Source organism: Mizuhopecten yessoensis, unplaced genomic scaffold, assembly GCF_002113885.1.
Source record: "Mizuhopecten yessoensis strain PY_sf001 unplaced genomic scaffold, ASM211388v2 scaffold8149, whole genome shotgun sequence".
NCBI classification, from domain to species: domain Eukaryota; kingdom Metazoa; phylum Mollusca; class Bivalvia; order Pectinida; family Pectinidae; genus Mizuhopecten; species Mizuhopecten yessoensis.
In genome coordinates this window covers 916250-939315 of record NW_018407403.1, presented here as the reverse complement: position 1 = coordinate 939315, position 23066 = coordinate 916250, and the positions used below count along the sequence as shown (strand labels likewise).

The following is a 23066-nucleotide window of genomic DNA, read 5'->3' as shown; positions in this document are numbered from 1 at the left end:
TTTACATTAATATAAAGTGCCATCACCTCGGCAATTATGTTGTAAGCTCTATTGATATGATCAGTGATAATAATGGCGAACAGAGATGATTAGCCCTGGTGAGTATTTATTATTCATGCTTATTAAAAACTGGCCCCGGTTGTTCAAAAAGTGGTTAGCTTAATCAGTGTTTAACAACATTTTTCAACCTTTAATAATTCCGTCAATATACAAGGTAAAATCTCACAGTTTTGCATGTTATTTCACTCTACTAAATATTTGATGTCTGGAAAGTTGTAATTAATTCAATAGTTCTGTTTTAAAGATACACGAACATTAAAATTTGCGCAAATCACTGATTAAGCTAATCACCTTTTGAACAACTGGGCCCTGCTGATGTTTACACGTTAACACGCTGTAAAGGTTATTAAAATATAGAAATTAATTTTGTTCAAGATACCGTTCGTTTTGTATCGATCTCTCCCAAGTTTCTATTATTAATGATTCGATTCGATATTGAGTTACATTTTTTTTCTACATTTAAAGGTCACGACAGCAATTTTTCAGCCTAGATCTAAGTCTCCTGGTAAACAATTTATTTCGAGTTACATGCAAACACAAAAGCTCTCAATCTTCCTATCACGTTACGTTCTAATAAAGCTTAGTCTTTTAAGAACACCGAGTTCCAAAGGGTTCAAAAGCCGTTATACATGTATTTTATTTCGATTGGAATAGAAATGCAATTATTCAATATCAATATACCCTGAGGGACATAATTTAAATACCACGCCTTTCTGTACATTTCCACAATATGTAACACCTTTTTATTGTCATTTATGCAATAAAGCTACGTTGCGCCAGGCAACACTAATAAGTTGCCCCATAGCACAATAAATAAGATGAGAATGACGACGTGTCTTCAAAATTGTAATTCGATCGCAAAATCAATAAAAGTAGGGCACATCACCAGCAAAGGGATGTGACAAGGAAAAAAAGGCCAGGTGTTCCGGAGGGGTAGGCGGCTAATGCTTCATCCGCCATGTTAATCCCTGTTAGATCAAAGTATATAATGTAATGACAACAAAACAAAAAGGCACACTATTGAGCATAATGTAAAACAACAACTGTCATATCACACAAAGAGTAAGTTTGTCCGCCAGCAGTCGACAGTTAACAAGGAAATCATTGTTTTCAGAGCATGATCTTGAATAACAGATCTACCGCGACATGTAATACCAATGATGCTGAATCAGGGATTTTACTCACAAGGACGGAGAGTTCACGATCGAAATTCGAAATTGCAATTTCTGTAAGGATATATATGTTAACCACTTCTTTCGACCCAGCAGTTCTTCAAACATATCTTGCTCAAACATACACCACAGTGCCGTGGCATGACTCGAACCTGCAACCCTTCGGTCATGAGCCCGGTGTACTACCACTGGACTACCGTGCCTCCAAGATACGTTACTCCGCTTGTTCCAGTCTGCTCAGCTGTAAATGAGTACGTGGTTCGGCAGTGTCATAATGTTGAATGCTAGCTGTGAGCGCCAAAATGGCAGCACCGGCTGTATGCTCCCCAGGGAGTTGAGAAAGACAACGGATAATAATTTGTAAACCGCTTTGAGACTACTTACAAACTAGGTTGTGATAAAGCTGTATATGAGAACCTCGAATTAGTATTAATTAGTAAAGTTTCTTACTGTCTCCTGCTTTAATGCTTTGCGTATAGGGTTTATATTCACTAGGGCTTATATCTCATACATATACAACGGTTTGCTGAATTCTTCTTTTGATATTGTAAATTAACGAATACAAAACAACTCGTTTTCTGTATCATCGACAGCACAGCAAGAGCATGTAACATTTCCTTTCATGATAATATTTCTAAAGCATACAAAAGCATTCTTAGTTTTGCTTCATGCACCTGCATAAGGTAATTGAGATAGTTCTTACAGAATATATTGCTTTATCAGGTAAGACACTACGGAGATAACCCCTCAAAGACGGTGAAACCTTTGTGCGGCGTTCTGGGTATAGCAATATGTAACAACAAAAGTATTAACTGTTCCCGGATAACCTATCTGAACTGAAGGTAGAATTATTGATAACTGCGACCAGTAATTGTTGGTGAACCAGCACACGTGAATGAATAGCCTTACAGGGCATGCAACTTATCCCTTTGAGAATGATAAAACATGTGTAACAAAATCTATAAAAAAATAAATAGCTACAAAAGTATTCGGAGTTAAAAATAATAATTACATGAAATCGAAATCCGGTGTTCGCATTAAAGCTCAATTGATCCAGCCATTTTCGTTCCCAACCAAAATAATTTGATGGTAAGGCCACCGGTTATACTTAGTCAATTTCGTATATAAATCACTACGAACAGGTTAGTGTTTATCTGTATAGAATCCTCGATACTCCAGATGTTACGTTCACTTTGCTCTCTGCACCCTTGGAAAATATTAAAGCACCTGTGGATGAGACAATATGTACATCAAAGGAATCACTCAGTCCGTAACGGTAAAATTGACTGGCTTTGAAGTCAGGTGTCGCGCCTCTGTAATCTTCAAAGGACAGGTATATCAGCCTGATCAATATTTGGAAAAAAATGTATATTGTGATAATTTTGAACCATAAACAATAATGTTCATGTTAACACTGCTGTGTAATACATTGACTGATTCCTAGAGCAATACAGCAGCATAAAATATAGCCTTTGTGTCATTCAAAATTGTATAGTATGTTTATTATATTTTGGAGCCGGGTTGACAGCATCTCATTATAAGATGTTGTAAAGCCTAAGAAAATAAAGGGTTTGCAGTTAGGAGGGGTTAAATATGTCTATCACTGCAATTATCTCCTATTTTGTATTTGTGTGACTGTTCATGGATTTCTTTTCAAACGTTTCAATTAACGTATAACATGAAATTACTCGATATGTCAATTCACTCATTTGAATATTCGTTTCAAGAATCGTATTCCGACTGGATCGTGTAACTCATTATGCTTGTTTGCAATTAGGAAAAAACCGGAATTAAAGTACGCATTATCGTTATCGATTTATTGTAAGGCCAATGTTTTATTTGCTTTGTTTGTTTCTATCATTAAATCAATGATGTGTATTAGAACGGTTCGATAGTTTTATATGGTCGTGGTAATGGTAACATCTGTGTGCGGTTCATGAACAGGAACATGTGACGTGGTATGTTTGATATATGGTTTTATTCATGAGTCAATTAAACTAGTGTCAACGTGCAAAAAACGTTCGGCATATGACAGAAAATTTCGTAAGGCGTGGTTTTAAATACATATAGAAAACACAAAGACTGATTTATTTTAAAGATATTTTGTAGTTTTGATTTACTTACAACAATTTGGTGCCAAATTAGTTGTAGTGAAGGACACGGGTTGGTTTCTTAAAAAAATATTGATCTTACTTTTTGTTTCGTAACGTAACTATTTTAACAACAACATTTTGCGGCCGGGGTTTGATCAGACGGAAACTTTACATTATTTCTAAGACCTGATGCAAAACATTCAGACAGTATTGCTTGAGATTGATCCCATTGAACCCACGTTCTTTAGAATGGCAGTGATCTATAACATATCGTATATATGTATATAATTTTACGTAGCTGAATAGAAGGCCATTTTTAGTTTTGTTAGAATAATATTGATCTAATCTGAGTGACACGTCACTGAATTTGCACCTTAAAGCCGCCTTCTGTGTCTCCTGACCTGTAAATAACACAGATGAATAATGAGCTTAAAAACAAGCACTATGTATAATGATTCTCTGAACAAACAACATCAGCCTTGTTTTTTTTACATGAAAAGGGACCCATGTATATATAAAGCTAGTTTGCCAGCAATGATACAAATACGTCTATTTTAGACGTCAAATTAAAACATGTATGTAATATTGCTTTTATTACATACCTACTATTGGTTTTGAATGAATACTATATCACAGGGCTGATCGTTTTAATGAGTCATGTTTTTCACCTTCTTTTTCGACTGGCTAAACTCGAGTGCTCTGATTATATTTTCTACAAAATATCCCTCGACATAATTTTCAAAAAAAATGATAAAATGTATCCCAAACATTAGAACCAAACAGCAATGTTGGATAAAACGATGTCAAGGACGGGACAATGACGTCAGGTAACCATAGCGGAAAATGGCGCTAAAATATTCCGAACCTTATCTTGTTTCTATTCGTCGATACCGTTATTTTGATTGTTGCGACTAAAAGAGTGATTAGGCATAGCTTGATAAAGGGACCAGTCGGTCTTAAAACGTTGCTACACGTTTAATACGTACATTATTTGTGTAGAAAGTAATACAAAGAGTGATATAAAACTTTTGAGTTTCAGCACAATATTTTCTTCTTCTTTTTTTTCTATATTTTAAAAAGACATTTTTTATCAAAAGATATCATCTACCGTATATTTCCCAAAAATGTAATTCATATTTTTTGATAACTTATATTTTTGTTTATGGTTAACTTTCAATGTGCTTTTCATGGCAAGAAGACGATGTCGGTAACTATAAAACGGAACATTTTGTTAAGATTCCGAAATTCCGAGATTTCAAAAACACAAATACAAATTGTATGGGCCCTTTAATTATTATCCTTTTTTCTCTCTCAAAAAGAGCCTTATTCATCACTTAATTATTACATTTCTCATGTCAATACACCAAACACATGGAGGCACGTCTTTAAATGACCCAAGCTGTTGATAGGACGTTAAAACCTGTACAACTCTCCAATGTCATTGTTGTGCAACCGTATCCGTATCAACATTATAAATGTAACATGTTAAATGTGGAAGAAATGACGTTAATGCTTTGCATTTGATTATATCTAAATGACACAAGACTCACTGCATCTAATGTAATTCAGTAGATCTGTGTTGCAGATTGGCGGGCACAACAAAATCGTTCACTATATCGAAAGCAAAGTAATCGATTAAATATCAGCCGAGCTTGTAGACATTCTGATCTACATTTTGTGAACACTACAGATCGCTGAATGATGATGCGATAAGGTTTGGTGTACATCCACAGGTACACTGTATGCTGGATTACTTAACGAGAGTTTTCTTCAGTACTATGATAAGGCATTCAGAGGTAAGTGATATTCAGAATACCAAACATTGTGTATAAATACAAACAAAAAATAATAATTATGATGAAAAAAATCATCACTGTTAACCAATAAATTATTAAGATTGATTAACATTTGTCCTACTGCTAGTTTCACATTTGAAGCCACTTTATTATCGATTTAAACGATATATTTTGCGTGCATCAACATTAAACATAATCCCTTTTTAATGTTTAATGTAACATCAATCATCTTATTCTATATCATTCTATATTATTCTGTATTATTCGAGATTGATTTTTTTGCTGTTTACTAGTTGAATATGATATAATTGCTTTATGACAAATTATTTTTTAATTAATTATTTAACTTTTATTATACAATAATTGTCAAAAATCATATTACTTAATCTGTTGGGTAAATAGTACTTGAACCCTCAAATAATTATGTATGCACGTAATTTTCGAAACTCCTCACGCGCATAAAAGTAAGCAACACTTTATGTACATATTTGTACATATGCCTTTGTGAAAAAAGTTAAAAATTATCAATTAAATCTTCATATCTGGCAATATCATTAATACCGTTGTTTCACTACGTTAAAAACCTTTAATTGCTTCAATTGTTTAGTATGAAAATAAACTAAATTTATAATGATAAGTATTATTATACAGCGTAGACCATTAACATAGCTAAGGAGATAACTTCCCACCACGTTCAATTTAAGTATTACACAACTCATCCACAACCTATAAAGTGTGTACTGAAGCTGATCATTGCATCTGGTTTCTTATATAGTGTTTCAAACCATGAACCAATTGTCTAACTACTATTCCATATCACGCCATGGGTACCCAGGTAAAACTGAAAAATGTCACATCCAAATCGAGTTTTGGACATTTCAATAAAAAAGCTACTAAAAGATCATTGTGGAGTGTACACGTTGTAATGGTTGACGTTGTCCGCTGTATATTTTATATTTTTTATTTGGTTTGGTTTCATTTTGTTTAACGTCCTAAGCCATTAACAGCTAAGGTAATTTAAGGACGTGCCTCAATGTGTGTCGTGTAAGCGTGCTTGTGTGTATGTGTGCCGGAGACAGGGTATGTTGGTGTACTTGCCTTCTTTTGATAGCGCGGATCTGATGCCGACTTTAAAGTGCTATATCACTGAAATACCATGCCGAAGGCACCCATCATTGCATTCCGCTCGGTCACATTATACTGACAACGGCCGAACCAGTTGTTGCCATTACCATAAATGCTGAACGATAAAAAGGGGAAAACAACTACCATTTTTAAGGACTTTGGTATGTCCCGACCTAGGGACAAAACTCATTGCCTTCCTCACCTGGGCGAACTCTCAACATTAAAACCAAAAGTGAGATGTTTCCAATCAAGGCGCCAGGAAATAAAAGGTAGTTAGAAGTAGAGAGAAATATAAAGATCCCAACTATGGCAGTGGGTGCAGCAGATGTGTTTTTTTTTTTTTTTTTTTTTTTTTTATCGCAAAAGCAAATCATCAAGTCTGCAGGGGGTTTCCCCATTAGTCGCCTTTTTACCAGCATGCAGTTAGTAACAGTAGGTGTATTCTTTTTTTTTATCCTTGACCTGCAGGGGTGCTGTAAAAATGACAATACCTTAACATTTATTCAATGAGGAATATCAACACTTGATTTCGTAACATTTTAAAAGACGTCTTACGTAGCATATATACAATCTTTTGTAATACACAATATATCTGAAATAGTCTTGGAAACTCTTCTATATAACATAGCATATGAGATATCTTCAAAAATAGATAAGGACTCTTATTTTGAAGATATTTCATATAATTCATAAGAAAGATTAATAATATGCAATGCAAAATATCTTTAAAGAAATGAAATGAGATATATACCTTATAAAATATCTCATAGGCTTTATAAGAGATTCTATAACGTTTTATGAAATACATTATCGACATTGCTCCTGGATTTTATGCTAACTAGGCTTGTCTTTTATATGACTATTTCCCCGGTTTTAACAACATGCATGAATCTAAAACACGAACAGGAACCCTTACCCTGTTTAAGCACATTGATTAATCTTCTTGGAAGGGTATAGGTAGTTTTCTTTAGTGCTTGCCTAGGTGCGTTTTTGCATACTCTTTGATATGTTCTTTATGTATTGAAGAAGTGCTACGTTTTTGCTTCTATGGTGAATGGTGTTACTGTTTTAAATAGGTACTCGTAACGCGATTGCAGTAATGGTGGCAGTTGAGGTACGTTGGCAGGAGGAATTGTCCAGCGTTGGCCAGTCATACAGTCCGTCCTTACTGACCACTACTGTAAACGCTCTGATCATCTGTCTAGCTACCTGCCTAAGACAGAAAACATCGAAGAGCGTTACCTACAACAATTCGACCAAGATCTGTGGTTGCTATGACAGCCTAGCCAATATAACGCCATTGCAAGGAAATCACTTATGGAGTCGTAAGTAAAATTTCTCTATAATCAAGGGCCACCGTACCACAGCCCGAAACTTAACAACGCCTTGGTAACGGTTTTTATCGGCATGACTATTCCTTAAATAAAAAAATAAAAAAATAAAACAGATTATTATACCTTCTGTTAAAATCTCGTAATCTGATTGGTTGAGAAAGATGTGAACATTTTCCATGTTACTTGCTCGTTTTACAAAGATAAAGAAGACAGGGTGACATTCCAAAAAATATCACATGCGCCAAACGTATGCGTGCACGGTTCGTCCCAGTGCCAGGGTGTTATCAAATCCCATTCATGGTTGGTTCATTCGACAACTGTTGAGATGAAGTCTTGGTTTATGTCAAATCAACACAAGGACTTTTAAAAATGGTGAAGTGGTGAAACACCTAAACATGACACTCGGTATAATAAAATAAAAATCAGATTCATGAGAGGGCGATATTGCATATTATCACCCTTCGGAAAGCATTGTTGACCTCGGCTTCGCCTCGGTTAACAATGCTTCCTTGGGGTGACAATATGCAATATCGCCCTCTCATGAATGTGATGTTTATATATTACCATATGTTGCGAGATTTCAATAAAAATAATGATAAAGGGTGATTGAAATTGAATATAATCAACAAAAGTGTTTTGAGTGTACACATTTCATCAGGGGAGGGGGAGGGGGTGGGGAGACCGGGATTCGAACCATGTACTTCAGTTTGTTTTACTATTGCTCTAACCAACTGGGCTATCTGATCAACGGAAGTCTCTTTACATTTCATTAAAAAGGAAACTTCTATATAAAAGATAACGAAACAGCTATTCACGAATACCAACCCATCTTTAGGGCCACGTACATATCATCCCATTTTACGTCTCATAAAAGAAGATTTTCAATCAAAATGAAATAAATATGCAACATTTGATTTAGCTAGAATAAGCGACTCTTAAACGTTTTACAGTTCACATATACTAGCGGAAAAAAGAAACTGTGCATGCGGAGAATTGTTATAGAACATGTATTACCAACCGTATATACATGAAAAGTCACACACATGACTGAGTATGACACATACACACTATCCGTGTATCATTGACAGTTTTTCCCGTGCAGTTTGCTCTCTATAGGCGTTGACCAGTTTGCACGTTTTTCTCGTCCAGCCATCCAATTCGACAATGAAAGTTTATTTTTCAACTGTTGGGTCACTCTGTTGAGACCAGTGAACAGCAAAAACAGCATTATAACGTTTTAATTTGTGATTAATGCTATGCCGAGGCTCAATGAAAATGCCCGCCTCCGGATTATTGGTATGCTTCAAGCTGGTATGGGCCAGACCGTCGTCTCTACACGTTTTCATGTCCATCGAAACACAATCCGGGATTTGTGGAGACGACATCAACATTTTGGCCACGTCGGCGATCGACCTCGTGCGGGACGTCCACGTGTGACGTCACGTCAACAGGATAACCATAGTCGGCTTGTCCATTTGAGAAATCGCTTCCAAACGGCAAGTTTGACTGCATGGACAATCCCTGGGTTGCTACGAATAAGCCCGAGAACTGTACGGAACCGATTGTGTGAACGAGCTATCCGTTCGCGACGTCCGGCAATCTGCCCAGTTCTTCTGCCACGTCATCGTGTAGCACGTCTGGACTGGTGCAGAAGGCATATGTGATTTACTCGACGGGATTTGGCAGACATTTTGTTTACGGACGAGTGGCGAGTCCACCTGGATAGTAGTGACGGCCATTCCAGAGTGTATCGTCGCGTTGGAGAACGTTTCCGTGACGTGTGTGTGGTACAACGACGTTCTTTCGGCGGAGGCAGCGTTATGATTTGGGGCGGTATCACAGCCAACGGGAAAACGCCTCTGATGATTGTTAACGGGAATTTGAACGCGCTACGTTACCGTGACGAGATCCTCCGTACCCACGTCGTTCCATTCGTGCAAGGGCAGCAACGTCACATTACGCTACAGCAGGACAACGCCAGGCCACACACACCTCGTGTCGCTATGGACTTTCTGGCCCAGCAGAACGTTGACGTGTTGCCCTGGCCTGCTGTATCCCCCAATCTGTCGCCCATTGAACACGTCTGGGATGAAATGAAGCGCAGATTACGGCCATTACCTAATCAACCGGTGCCGTTGGCTGATTTGGCTGCAGCGTTGGTACAGATCTGGAATGCCATCCCACAAACATTCTTGAACCGGCTGATAGGCTCCATGCGTCGACGTTGCCAGGCTTGCATTCAGGCAAACGGTGGACATACGAGGTATTAACTTTGTGAACTGCTGTGTTTACGTCACTCCTGATTGCAACTAATTGATTCCATAACGTGGAAAATGGAATGCAATTGTTAATAAATAACAAATAAATTGTCCCTGAAAACCTTGTTGTTCTACGTCATACACATTTATTTTTATAACACATTTTAGGTATGCACAGTTTCTTTTTCCGCTAGTACAATTTATAAGTAACATATCCATTAAATAATACACCAATACTGTTTTTAAGAATATGCAGGAGCTGCCTTATCAGGCGCTTACCACAATGTACTAGTCCTATGCATGCCTGCGTGGGTGATGGTGATGTATTATGTTGTGTTTGATCTGCATATAAAGTTTTGGGCACAATATTGTATAAAATACATATTAAAGTTCATTTATAAATAACGTGTAGCCAATTTCAAGGGTAGAACTCGTTTATATGGGAGATAAACGTACTAGTTGTCATGTGTTAATCAACGTGAATGCAATAAATATTTAGAGCACATAATGATAGTATCGTATGCATAAACACACAGCATTATGTCAAAAAAATAATAAAAATGGATAAAAGAGACTTTGTTAACGCAGACACAATCGAGTTGAAATTGTAATTGCAAAAATCGAATTTATTTTTTAGAATATTTAGATTGCTATTTTTAACTTTTAGTCACCATTGGTCGAATAACGTTAGCTTACGCGCTGAACTCCAGCAGTTTATGTTTTGTATTTATGCTTATATTTATGTTGTGTATTGATGTTTGTGTATTTATGCTTATGTATTTATGATTTTGTGTTTATGTGTTGTATTTATGTCTTGTATTTATGGTTTTGTATTTATGTCTTGTAGTTATATTTGTGTATTTATGTTTGTGTATTTATGTTTGTGTACTTATGTGTTGTTTTTATGATTTTGTATTTATGTTTGTGTATTTATGTGTTGTATTTATGTTTGTGTATTTACGTGTTGTATTTATAATTTTGTATTTAGGATTTTGTATTTATGTCTTGTATTTATATTTGTGTATTTATGTTTGTGTATTTATGTTTGTGTGTTAATGTTTGTGTGTTAATATTTGTGTATTGATGGTTTGTATTTTGTTTTTGTATTTATGCTTATATTTATGCTTCGTATTGATGTGTTTTATTTATCTTTTTGTATTTGTGTGTTGTGTTTATGTGTTTGTATATTTGTTTTTTGTTTCTGTTTATGTGTTGTATTTATGTTTGTGTGTTAATGTTTGTGTTTTAATGTTTGTGTATTAATATTTGTGTATTTATGTTTGTGTATAAATATTTGTGTATTTATGTTTGTGTATTAATATTTGTGTATTTATGTTTGTGTATTAATGTTTGTGTATTTATGTTTGTGTATTAATATTTGTGTATTTATGTTTGTGTATTAATGTTTGTGTATTTATGTTTGTGAATTTATATTTGTGTATTTATGTTTGTGAATTTATATTTGTGTATTTATGTTTGTGTATTGATGATTTTGTATTTATCTTTTTGTATTTGTTTGTTGTGTTCATGTTTTTGTTTTTTGTTTTATGTGTGTATATTTATGTGTTGTATTTATGTTTTTATATTTATGTTTGTGTATCTATGATTTTTGATATTTATGATTTTGTATTTATGTTTTTGTGTTTATGTTTTTGTATTTATGTCTTGTATTTATATTTGTGTACTTAGGTTTGTGTATTTACGTTTTGTATTGATGTTTTTATTAATTTTTGTGTATTTATGTTTTGTATTTTTGTTTTGTATTTATGTTTGTGTATTAATGTCTTGTATTTATTTATTTTATTAATGTTTGTACATTTATGTTTTGTACTCATGTTTTGTATTTATGTTTTTGTATTTTTGTTTTGTATTTATGTTTTGTATTTTTGTTTTGTATTTGTGTTTGTGTATTAATGTCTTGTATTTATTTATTTTATTAATGTTTGTACATTTATGTTTTGTATTCATGTTTTGTATTTATGTTTTTGTATTTTTGTTTTGTATTTGTGTTTGTGTATTTATGTCTTGTATTTATATTTGTGTACTTAGGTTTGTGTATTTACGTTTTGTATTGATGTTTTTATTAATGTTTGTGTATTTATGTTTTGTATTTTTGTTTTGTATTTGTGTTTGTGTATTAATGTCTTGTATTTATTTATTTTATTAATGTTTGTACATTTATGTTTTGTATTTATGTTTTGTATTTATGTTTTTGTATTTTTGTTTTGTATTTGTGTTTGTGTATTAATGTCTTGTATTTATTTATTTTATTAATGTTTGTACATTTATGTTTTTATATTTATGGTTTGTATTTATGTTTTTGTATTTTTGTTTTCCTCTAAGGTAAGATTGACGGGTACACATATAATCATCAACTTGGTTGGTATATCAAGATTATAGCAGACCAATGGCTGACACACCCGGCTGCAGATGCTTCATGTGCCAACGATGGAGCAAGGTTGATTGTTTTGGATACAGTGGCTAAACACACGTATATCACTGGATTGCCAGGCGTGAAGTGTGAGTAATGTTTGGATAGGAGGACAAATCGAATATACTTTCTGATTGGGATTTGATACTGAAAATGGATGCATTATAAATCTGTCATAAAACATCATGGAAAATGAAAATAATATAAAAAATAGAAATAAAGTATTTCGATTCTGTAAAGATCTAAATTATAAACTTGCAAATTTTCTAAATGGAAATTGATTTATTCCAGACGTAATGATTGAATAATTATCCTTCATCGTTATTCATAAATATCAAAGCATCATGTAAACATATCGGAAATCTTAAAAATAGAAACTAATTCATTTAATTCCTCAGAGAACTAATTTCTTATCTAGATATTTTACGTGAAATTTAAAATGGTTCCGAAGAGAAATTTAAATGTGCATTTCAAAGTTAAGAATTTTAATTCAAATATTAACTTTTAAAATGTCCATACTTCTTAAATAATGTGCCTTGTAACTACTAACAAAAAATAAACAACACCAGCAGTAATAGCAACAAAACATCGAGGGATATAAAACACAAACAAATATGTGTAATAACAATTAGTCCACGTTGTGAAGAATAATCGAATCAATAATTCAATGACGTATCCGACTCAGATCGTTGGTAGTTTGAAGCTAATCACTGGACCACGTAGATGAGCGAGTGATATTATCAATTAGCAGAGCTTCAATCCAAGCTGACGATTCTAAGGGTCACCATGGTGACCTGATTTCCCTTAGCATGTTACCTCGCCAATTTTACCGACTGCAAAGTGCTTCATTTCACGTGGTTTATAATTCGCAATATTTGCGTTTACTTTCAAAGCGGTGATTTAAAACCCCAGCAAACATTTTGATTATAGATCTGCCATTTGTTAATTTCAATATCATGAATATTTGTATTACAAGGCAATCGTATTTCCTTTTGTGTACATAAAATGCACATATTTTTTTCTTCTTATTTATTTCACACATAAAATACACATGGTCTTATTTTCTATGTTTAAATCCCACACTTTATTTACAACACATCTAATGAACACATTTTAAATTACGACACAAATGACAATGTGAATGACCAAATCGATTATGTTCACAATATCGCACTGAACTTAAATTACCGCACAAGTAAGTAGCTTGACTATGCACGGCTGGTTTGACAAAGTCTAGGTCCCAACAGTTAATACACTCATCGGCGTTGTAATGTATGGTAGCATCTTGTGGGGTTCAATGACATAATTCTGATATAGATAAATATGAAAATTTCTTTTACCATTTATGCTCAATTTTACTTTGCAGATGGTAATTATTACCACATTGGGGGTACAGATGAGGCTGTCGAAGGCACATTTGTTTGGGAAACCGGAAGTGTAGTTCAGCATGGTTCCCTTTGGGCTCCTTTACAACCAGATAACCACCTAGGCAATCAGAACTGTATGGTTATATTTCAATGGAAATATGATGATGTATTCTGTACGGATACAATGAATTTTATATGTGAAATGGTATAATATCATCTGCGTCCATGGTTTTGTGTCTTTTTGGACAATTCGTTTAAAAGTGTGTAACGAAGTAATTCGGATAAATTCTGCAGTGACAAAGTGCAGAACGCACATGGATTAATAGAAACGGCAGATACCATCATGACAAAAATACAAGAACCACAGGACACCAATGAATAGACTTTCGATATAAATCATTCTCGATCCAAGACAGCTTTGCTTCAGATTGAAGTTTTCAACCATGGATTAATGAAAACCCTGAAGGAGCTCTTCATACAACGTGGCGACTACAAGAAAAAAAAACACTCATCAAAGCAATCTGTTTCAGTAATTTGTTTAAGGCGTATTGTACCAGGTTTTAAAAATATTACTTTCTACATTTAACATGGTACGTGCATCAACAGTGTATTTTGTTAAAGATTCCTGTCCCACTGCACTGTTGTTTTTCCATTATACGGCAACCTCTCCTTATTTTACGTTTGAATATAGCTGTAGTACAGTTGGACCACTATACGTCGATTGGCCAAGTAGGTCCATGGGTAAGAGAGAGAGTAACTCAATATAAAGGACTGCGTTCGAATCTCTGCCTAGTCCCGCTGTGTTATTACACACGGAACACAATTGTTGAATGTTTTTTGTCTATTTTATCCTTATTCCGTCTTATAAAATTCCTTCAAGGTATGGTTTTCTTTTCAGAAAGAATGAGCAAAGCTATATGCATGCCTGCACACTTACCAACGTGATGTTACATGTTGAGGCAGTGGTACGAGGCTTCTTAAATGAAAACATGCCGTAGTGTTTAATGTTTTGTGCTAAAAGGAATAAATAGTATGTAAGATTAACCGTCCAACACTCGTGTGATATACTGATGCTTATACATAGTGATTGAGACCAACATAGAGGGACAAAGTATGAGCTGTTTGACCAGTTGATTGAAAACTGATTGAAAAGTCTATATAAAATAAAATCAAAATAAGATTATTCATATTCCCATTTACTCCTTAAATAACATTGCAAAATAAACAGCAAAGTAACACTGAAGCGTAAACAAAACTGTAATACAAAGCTCAGAAATGATGAAACGAGGGCGAAATAAGAGCAAAAGAGAGAGATAAAGGAGATTTAGACTATGTATTGCGGATGGTTAGGAGATAAAGGAGATTTAGACTATATATTGCGGATGGTTAGGAGATAAAGGAGGTTTAGACTATATATTGCGGATGGGTAAGAGATAAAGGAGGTTTAGACTATATATTGCGGATGGGTAAGAGATAAAGGAGGTTTAGACTATATATTGCGGATGGGTAAGAGATCAGGGAGGTTAAGACTATATATTGCGGATGGGTAAGAGATAAAGGAGATTTAGACTATGTATTGCGGATGGGAAACCTTCTTTTACTTCATCGATGGTACCCGCCATGTAAATCTGGGCCAAATCGAAATAATTTAACGTTCTCAAAGAAAGGATCAGGGTAGTGACAATATAACGAAAAGCCACACAGATAAGCATAATAAAAAATACCGACCTTCATGTTGCACAAGAAATAGGATGGTAGCTATATAGCATGGTGGTGACTCATTAAACTTGTCGATGGACTTCATATCTCTAAACCATATAGTGTACGTTTATCTGTCAGCATTCGACATTCATCATGTAAATTGCGACATTTGTAGAAACCCGACAAATGAGTACTTGGTTCGTTTTTCGTAGAAGCATAAAACTGAAATTCTCAAAAAGCCGGAATTTTTCCCCCAAAAGACGAATATTTTCAAACTTACAATGCACTGAAATCACCACTTAGATATGTGTATTTACAGTAACATTTGCAAAAACAGCACTTTATGTGTTAATAGTTACTATTTAGCTCTTAATAACGTCATTGCTTAACTGGTTTTATAAAAAAATACTTAAGTGTTTTCTATTCAGTGCACATGCACCTAATTTAGTTCACGCACACTTCTCTAGTTGAATTAACCGGCCGTGGTATTGCGATACAACATGACAAGGCCGTCAAATGGATTTTGTGTACTTATTTGAAATCATTGAAGCGTTTTTGAGTGTCGTTATTGGGTAATGATGTATTCATGTCAAATTGATACTCCGTTGGAGTTGAAACGGTAAAACATGTAATCACATCAATGCCGGTACACCCTCCAGAACCGTTACATACCAATTCAATCGTTTTCATGTTATTCGATATCGATTTTTTAAAAGCTTCCGTCTGCGTGGTAGGATATTGGGGTAAAAGAACTGTACACGCTTACCTGGTTAATAACATGTAATGGTGCTCCCATGTAAAAATGGTCTGAGAACGTCTGAATCATGTTAGTACAGAGGTATTTGATTGACGAATAACTACGAATGCAGTTACTCCTCCATTAAGCGAGTGCTATAGAGAAGTAGGACGGATATTATTCTCCCAAAAAATGCTCAAATGATGTAGCCATCCTATGATACAACTAGCCATGCTTAACATGTTGGTGACTTATATTGCCAAGAGTCTCCGCTGTTCAGTGTTCCTTAGTTGATAACTGACCACGTGATTTTCTTAAGAATCCGATTAACTGTTCCATGCAAAATGAGGCTGAATAAGTGATTTCTGTATTAAACAATATATACACGACAATGAACGAAGTTGTTTTGTTCTTGACTTTACATATTTTACTCAGTTACTCCTGAAAACACTTTTGATCTCTCTCCAATTCAAAGAATGAAATATATCATTATCAAATATCAGGTGTTAATGAGTTAAATTGACTTCCAAATCAGAAATTAAAAACTTTGAAATTAAGGCGGAAATGGATCATCGAACCATTATTTGTTCACTTGCTGCAAATTCAGGGGATATGTTATGTTCATTTATGGACAAAAATGTCAATGAGTGTTTTTATAAAAACAATAATACTTGGAGGTTCCTATTGTATTGTTTATTCACTTTCAGCCTTACGGCCCATAAGCATTACAGCATAATACAGAGTAATTAATGTGTACATGTACAATAAGGGTGTCGAAAACATTACACAAATATTGAATAACATGTAACATAACCTACATTGTACAAGACAAGCTGATTTGATAGATGGCGGACAGTTGTACGCACATGAGAATACAAATGACAAAAGAAAAATATTAATGAGATGATTAATTGAAGTAATGTACATGATTGAAAGATTGGAAGAATCTCAATCAAATGAAGTAAGAAGTAATCAGTTTTTATCTGGAGATAAAAAGAAAAAGCATGCACATGATAATTAAACAATGCACATTATGTCGAGCGTAATAGTAAACTTGATTGTAAATATTTACCTAAATGACAAAGTTCTTTCCTATTACGAACTGCTAGCAACTGTACAAGTTTATAGGACGACGGACGGTTCCAATAATATTTTTTGATAATTTTTTTACGTAAAGTTGCGTATAGAGGACAAATTAAAATGAAATGAAATTCATCTTCTATTTGATTTTGGTTACAATGTAGACAAATTCTATGGGCCCTTGGGGTATTACAATATCTGCCTTCTTCTATGCGTAAACGATGGGATGACATTCGAAACTTGGAAATAAGCCTAAGATAAACGACAGGAATTGATTTTGTTAAATAATATTGTAAGGTAAACGAGTCAAGCAAGAATTTGTACAGATAACATTTAGAAGAGTTTTCCACAAACTCGTTCATTGATTGAAGAAAGTTGTCAGTGAGACGTTGTTTGAAATTATGTAAAAATACTTTTTCGTTAACAACATTTTGATTTAACCAAACATCACCAAAACCTGTAGACATTAGTAAGTTTTTAACTTGGCACCGCCAGTTACAGCTATTATGATTACAAACAATCATGTCGTCATACAATGACTTTAGAATACAATTATTAGTCTTGGTTAATTTTAACCAATATTTAATTATTCTTAGTTTCCAGGTAATTTGCAGAGGTAAACGACCAAGTTCAGAGTATAACATAAACGTAGGGGTATTCTTTTTAACATACAAGATTCTTTTTAAAAAGTCAATGTGTAATTTTTCTATCTGATCAGCCAAGCTAAAACCCCACACTTCACAGCTGTAATTAAGGACAGGCGATACGTAGACATCAAACACATTAAGTTTTGATTCAACATTTAAAGCTAAGTTATTGCATATTTTCAAAATCTTATACATACATTTACGTCCTTGTTCAGCTATATTAAGTTGAGTTTTAGTAAACTTACCATTAAAGTATAGCGTGACACCAAGATAATTAAAACTATCAACAATTTCTATTACATTATTTTCAAAATAGAATTTGTCATTTGAACTAACTCTACCACCATTTCGGAATACAACGATTTTTGTTTTCTCTATGTTGACAGATAATTGCCATTTATCACTATATAGTTTCAAAGTATCTAACATCTTCTGTAACCCAGAAGCTGACTCTGAGAAAAGAACAGTATCATCAGCATACATCAACAAAAACAGAGAAATATCTCTTAGAAAAAGTGCATCACATGATGTATTAATAAATTCATTCTCCAAATCGTTTACATACAAAGAGTAAAGGAAGGGAGATAACCCCTCACCCTGCATCAAGCCTTGCGTGCATGCAAAAAAATCAGATAGTTCAGATTTGTATCTAACACATGACCTTAACCCTTCATAAAGGGACTTCAAAATATTCAAAAATTTACCTCTTATACCACTTTTACACAGCTTCAAAAACAACTTATTTCTATTCACACTATCAAACGCCTTGCGATAGTCAACAAAACTGCAGTAGAGCTTGCGTCTTTTAGCAAGCACTTTTTTTATTATTCCATACAAGACAAATATGGCGTCGTTGGTGCCATGACCAGGTTTAAAGCCGAATTGGGCATCAGTGATAATATCAAATTGCTCCGACCATTTTAGTAATCTATTGTTTAAAACACTTGTAAATAATTTGGACAAGCAACTAACCAACGTTATTCCTCTATAATTGTTCGTATCGTTGGGGTCGCCTTTTTTGAATAATGGAAAAATTATACCTTTCGACCAACTTGATGGGAATTCCCCTTTATCGAGAATAGCATTGAATAATTTTGAAAGAACTGGAATAAAAACTTCTTTAAATTTAACGAAAAATTCATTCAACATGTTATCGTTACCAGGTGATTTGCCCAGCTTGGCGTTAGTTAAAACATTCTTTATTTCATCTTGTAGAATGGGACTATCCAATTCGTCATAAATAGGTACATTAGCGTCTGCAGATACGTTATCAAAGATCTCGTCATCAACAATACCGCCGCATACAGTTTTAAAGTGTTCAAAAAAGTCTGAAAGATCCAGATCACTGAGACAACAACTAGATTTGCTCTTGAAATAGTTATAAAATAATTTTGGATTTTTCCTGCGCAACATACTTATACGGTCCCCTTCCGAACGGAGGTACCTACGTTTGGCTAGTCTTACATAACGTTTATAACTACGTTTTGACTCAACAAGTGATAGTCTATTATTTGGAGATCTATCTGTATTGAAGGAGGCAAGGTTACGTCTATAAGTATTATATAGTCGTCTACACTTATCGTCAAACCAGGGCTTATGAAGATGACGTTTCTTTTTAAAACCGGAACGCGGAACGAACAGAGTCTTAGAACACGGACTGAATATATCACATAACACGGCTGCAAAATCATCGATTCCGTGGTCTATTGAGACAATAGAAGACTGGATATCATTAACAAGTTGATTTAATAATGTAATGTTGTTAACCAAATTAATACTCATCTGTTGTTCTTCGTCAGCATTCCATCTGTACACACAAGACTTGATAAAACTATTCTCACTACTATCAATAATAACATTTTTAGTGGGATCATCAATCATACAACTGGTTGTTACACGTAAATTGAAATCGATGGGTGCATGATCAGACCATTCATTAAAATCGCGCACCTTAAACTCGGTGATCAAATCAAACGAATTTTTATCTATAAGAACATAGTCAATTACACTTGAACCCAAATGATTAAAAAAAGTGAGTTTACCAGTGATATCACTAGGTTTTCTACCATTACAAACTCGCAGCCCAGTACTTCTACATAATTGTAAAAGTTTGCGGCCGAACGTATTCACAGTGTGATCGGCAGATACTCGGATAGGCATGACAGTATCGACATCATAGTCAAGTACACCAGATAGAAAATGAATAGCTGGAGCACGTGCATTGTCAGACTCGATGTAATCGCACGCATTACCTATTCTACTATTAAGGTCGCCAGCAACGATGACGGTACCCAGTTGTGAATAATGAGAGATGCCATTAACTATGGTATCAAAAATATCAGTTTCATACAAGGTATAGTAAACATTGTTATCATGCGGAATGTACGAAAAACAAATATATATATCTGGGTGTACAGACTGCTTAATCTTAACCCAAATAAGCGTATCTGCTACATAAGAAACAATAGATGCATTGATACCATCTCTATATAGCAGCACAAGGCCTCCACCTTTGCCCCTTTCACGGGGGAATGTAAAAAAGCTAAACTCATCCTGAAAATTACTGAAGTCTAAATCGCTATTTTTATCTATCCAGCATTCCGATAAAAATATTATATCGGAGCTCGACAAAATATCTACAAAACCTTGATCAGTTAGTTTATTTTGAAGGCCTCGATTCACGTTCCATGAACTTATCTTAATAGAGCCTACTTTTAAGGATACATCACTGTCCTGTCTGTCCTAGTGACCATCATGGCGGGAACTCGCCGTTGAATGAGGGTTTCCGGTGCGCGAGTTGTGGCCGCGCGCACCGTTAGGTGATGTAGCGGACGTGTTTACCCGAGTCACAGCACTGTACGAAGGAACACTATTGCCTGAATTGGTGTCAACAGAGGTTGGCGATCGTCGCTCCTTCACCGAGCTTTGTTTGATAATCGGACCATCATACAGCCTCCCATCCACAATAAGCTTGTCCCGCACTAACCGCACATTTTTGCCTTTGCCCCGCAGGTCTCTGACTGTTGGACCAAGTTCCCTGCGACGCTGCTGGATTTCCGTAGGAAATTGTTCATTTATGTAAAAAGTTGAACCCTTCAGCCTACGCGCACATCGCAATACCCCTTCACGCTCCTTGTTGTATATGAAGCGTGCTACGATAGGTCTACTCTTCCCACCAACGATTCTACCAAAACGATGGACATTTCCAAATTCTATGTACTGTTCTATACCAAGTTCCACCGCAATAAATTCTCTCAATAAAGCTTCTGGATTTTCCTCTGGATTTTCGGCAAGACCACTAAAAACCAAATTGTTTTTCATTGATCTGCACTTTAGATCAGTTAAGCTATCTTTCAGTCCTTTATTTTCCTTTGTAATGCTGCCCAGGTTACAGTTTAACTTAGCAATCGCACTCTAGCACTCGTTGATAACACCTGTTTGTCTCACCTGCTCTCTAGACACAGTGCGCACTGAATTCTGAGTATCCACATTTCTTTTCTCGAAATCATCTCCGAGACAAATTTCACCGATCTTTCGAGTTCACTAGCTTTCTTTTCGCTGGCCGTCATTCTCGATTCCATTCTGTCTATCTTCCTTTCGATCATCTCAAGCCTTTCCAGTTTTTTCATGATAATTTCAAAATTTTTATACATGTCACTTTGGAATTGGGTGTGTCCTTGACTGGGATATGTAGCCATAGGGGTAGATGTTACCGTATCTGTACCATATAGAATTCCATTGGCTTCCCCTATTGCCGTACTGACGGACAGATTACCGGACGTATCAATGTCACTGACAGACTCAGTTTTCCTTTTTTTCCCTTTTTGTTTACCCATCACACTGGTATGTTGTTGCGCTCCTCAGTAGCAAGCACCTGTTACTTTATAACCAGCAGAGCGTGACAAAGCGTCGATACAGGTGCTCAGGTAAGGATATGCGAGTATAACTATGTCTATAAATAGCATTACGTATAAGGCTGTATAGGAAAATTTAAAATGTCTCCAAAAGCCACTTTACAACAAAGTTACATTCACGAAATTATACCAACGAAAACACCACTGGAAAATGAAACTACAGTTCAACTGAATTCGACAATACTCAACCAAGAGTGCACCCAGCAGCACCTCTTCATCTCCGCGGCCTATACACGTCAACATACCCGGGTGCCATCTTATCTAGAAACCATATATACCGCTCTATCACTGTTCGTTGGTCATCTGAAAACGGTTCAAGTCATGATAACACCCGGGACATATTTCAGACAACTCTGACGTCACCAATTAGCCTGACCGGATTTCGCAAATGTTGGAATATAGTTTCACTATTTTAATATTTCAATATTTCATTCTTCAAAGAAACAAATCTTTGCTGATTTCCCAATGATTTATTATCCTTACATCTAGTTAAAGTGATCTTTGAAAATCGTATGAATACAAGTTTTTCTTTAGTTTCAGCTAAATTTCCTTTTGACTTAATACGAATTAGGGTAGAAAACCCCCAACTCCGCACAGAAGGGGAGGGGCACATCAGTCGCGTCTTATACAGAAATACAGATATTCAAATGTTGAACGCTTTCAATCTTTTGCAAAGAATACTAATGAATTATCATCGATTGAATATGTATGTATAAATGACACAATCGCCATCGATTCAGGCATATATATATAGCATTAGCATGCCTCATTTAATACATTGAAATTTCGTACTTATACGGGATATAGTTAGCGCGTGCATAATCAATACGTTGAGTGTGGTTTGAAGGAGGCAATATGCCACAGAGGTCAAACACAAAGAGAACTATCAGAATGAAAGTCTATATGAGAAATACAAGAAAAGAAACCATGGACACATTTAAACAGGAGAAAACATCACGAACCAGAACTGAGGAAACTGTAGCCATAAAATGTAGTATCAACTAACTTATATTTATATAATAGAACTGACAGCCGAGGAAATGTAAACACGGATATACCAGTCGTTGCGGTACCCACTAATGCTGAACGAAAAGCAGGGAATACCAGGTACCCCTTTGAAGACTTTGGTGTGTTCCAGCATTGGGACCGAACAAATTGCCTCCCCCACTAATGCCAAAAGTGAGGCAATGCCGAGCAAGGCACTAGGAAAGAAAAAAAGAGTGTTCATGAAGTAGAGAGAAAATATAACGATCCCATATGTTATAATGGCTGCAGCAGATTAGTTGTACTTTCTCCAATGCCCCCTAGCATAGGAAACAGAAGAAATCTATTGATTCTGCATGGGGGGGGGG

At 35.2% G+C, this 23066-nt stretch overlaps 2 protein-coding genes across 2 annotated transcripts; one reads left to right on the top strand and one right to left on the bottom strand.

Annotated features, from left to right (window-relative positions):
• The first annotated feature begins 5033 nt into the window (after positions 1-5033).
• Positions 5034-13847, top strand: LOC110455166 (C-type lectin domain family 6 member A-like). The gene is made up of 4 exons (XM_021505138.1): positions 5034-5121; positions 7323-7571; positions 12182-12358; positions 13636-13847. The coding sequence occupies exons 2-4, from the start codon at positions 7346-7348 to the stop codon at positions 13845-13847; spliced, it is 615 nt and encodes a 204-aa protein (XP_021360813.1). The 5' UTR covers positions 5034-5121; positions 7323-7345.
• A 6695-nt stretch (positions 13848-20542) lies between these two features.
• LOC110455165 lies at positions 20543-21429 on the bottom strand. Its single transcript, XM_021505137.1, has 2 exons — positions 21248-21429; positions 20543-21098 (listed from the first exon to the last, which is right to left on the bottom strand). Exons 1-2 carry the CDS (start codon positions 21427-21429, stop codon positions 20543-20545), a joined length of 738 nt encoding a protein of 245 aa, XP_021360812.1.
• Between the last annotated feature and the right edge of the window lie 1637 nt (positions 21430-23066).

Coding starts and splice junctions, on each gene's coding strand:
- LOC110455166 (XM_021505138.1), top strand. CDS start 7,346: ATGGTGGCAGTTGAGGTACGTTGGCAGGAGGAATTGTCCAGCGTTGGC. Junction 7,572..12,181: donor AGGAAATCACTTATGGAGTC/GTAAGTAAAATT, acceptor TTTTCCTCTAAG/GTAAGATTGACGGGTACACA. Junction 12,359..13,635: donor TGGATTGCCAGGCGTGAAGT/GTGAGTAATGTT, acceptor TTTACTTTGCAG/ATGGTAATTATTACCACATT.
- LOC110455165 (XM_021505137.1), bottom strand. CDS start 21,429: ATGAAAAAACTGGAAAGGCTTGAGATGATCGAAAGGAAGATAGACAGA. Junction 21,099..21,247: donor GCACTGTGTCTAGAGAGCAG/GTGAGACAAACA, acceptor TTTGGTTTTTAG/TGGTCTTGCCGAAAATCCAG.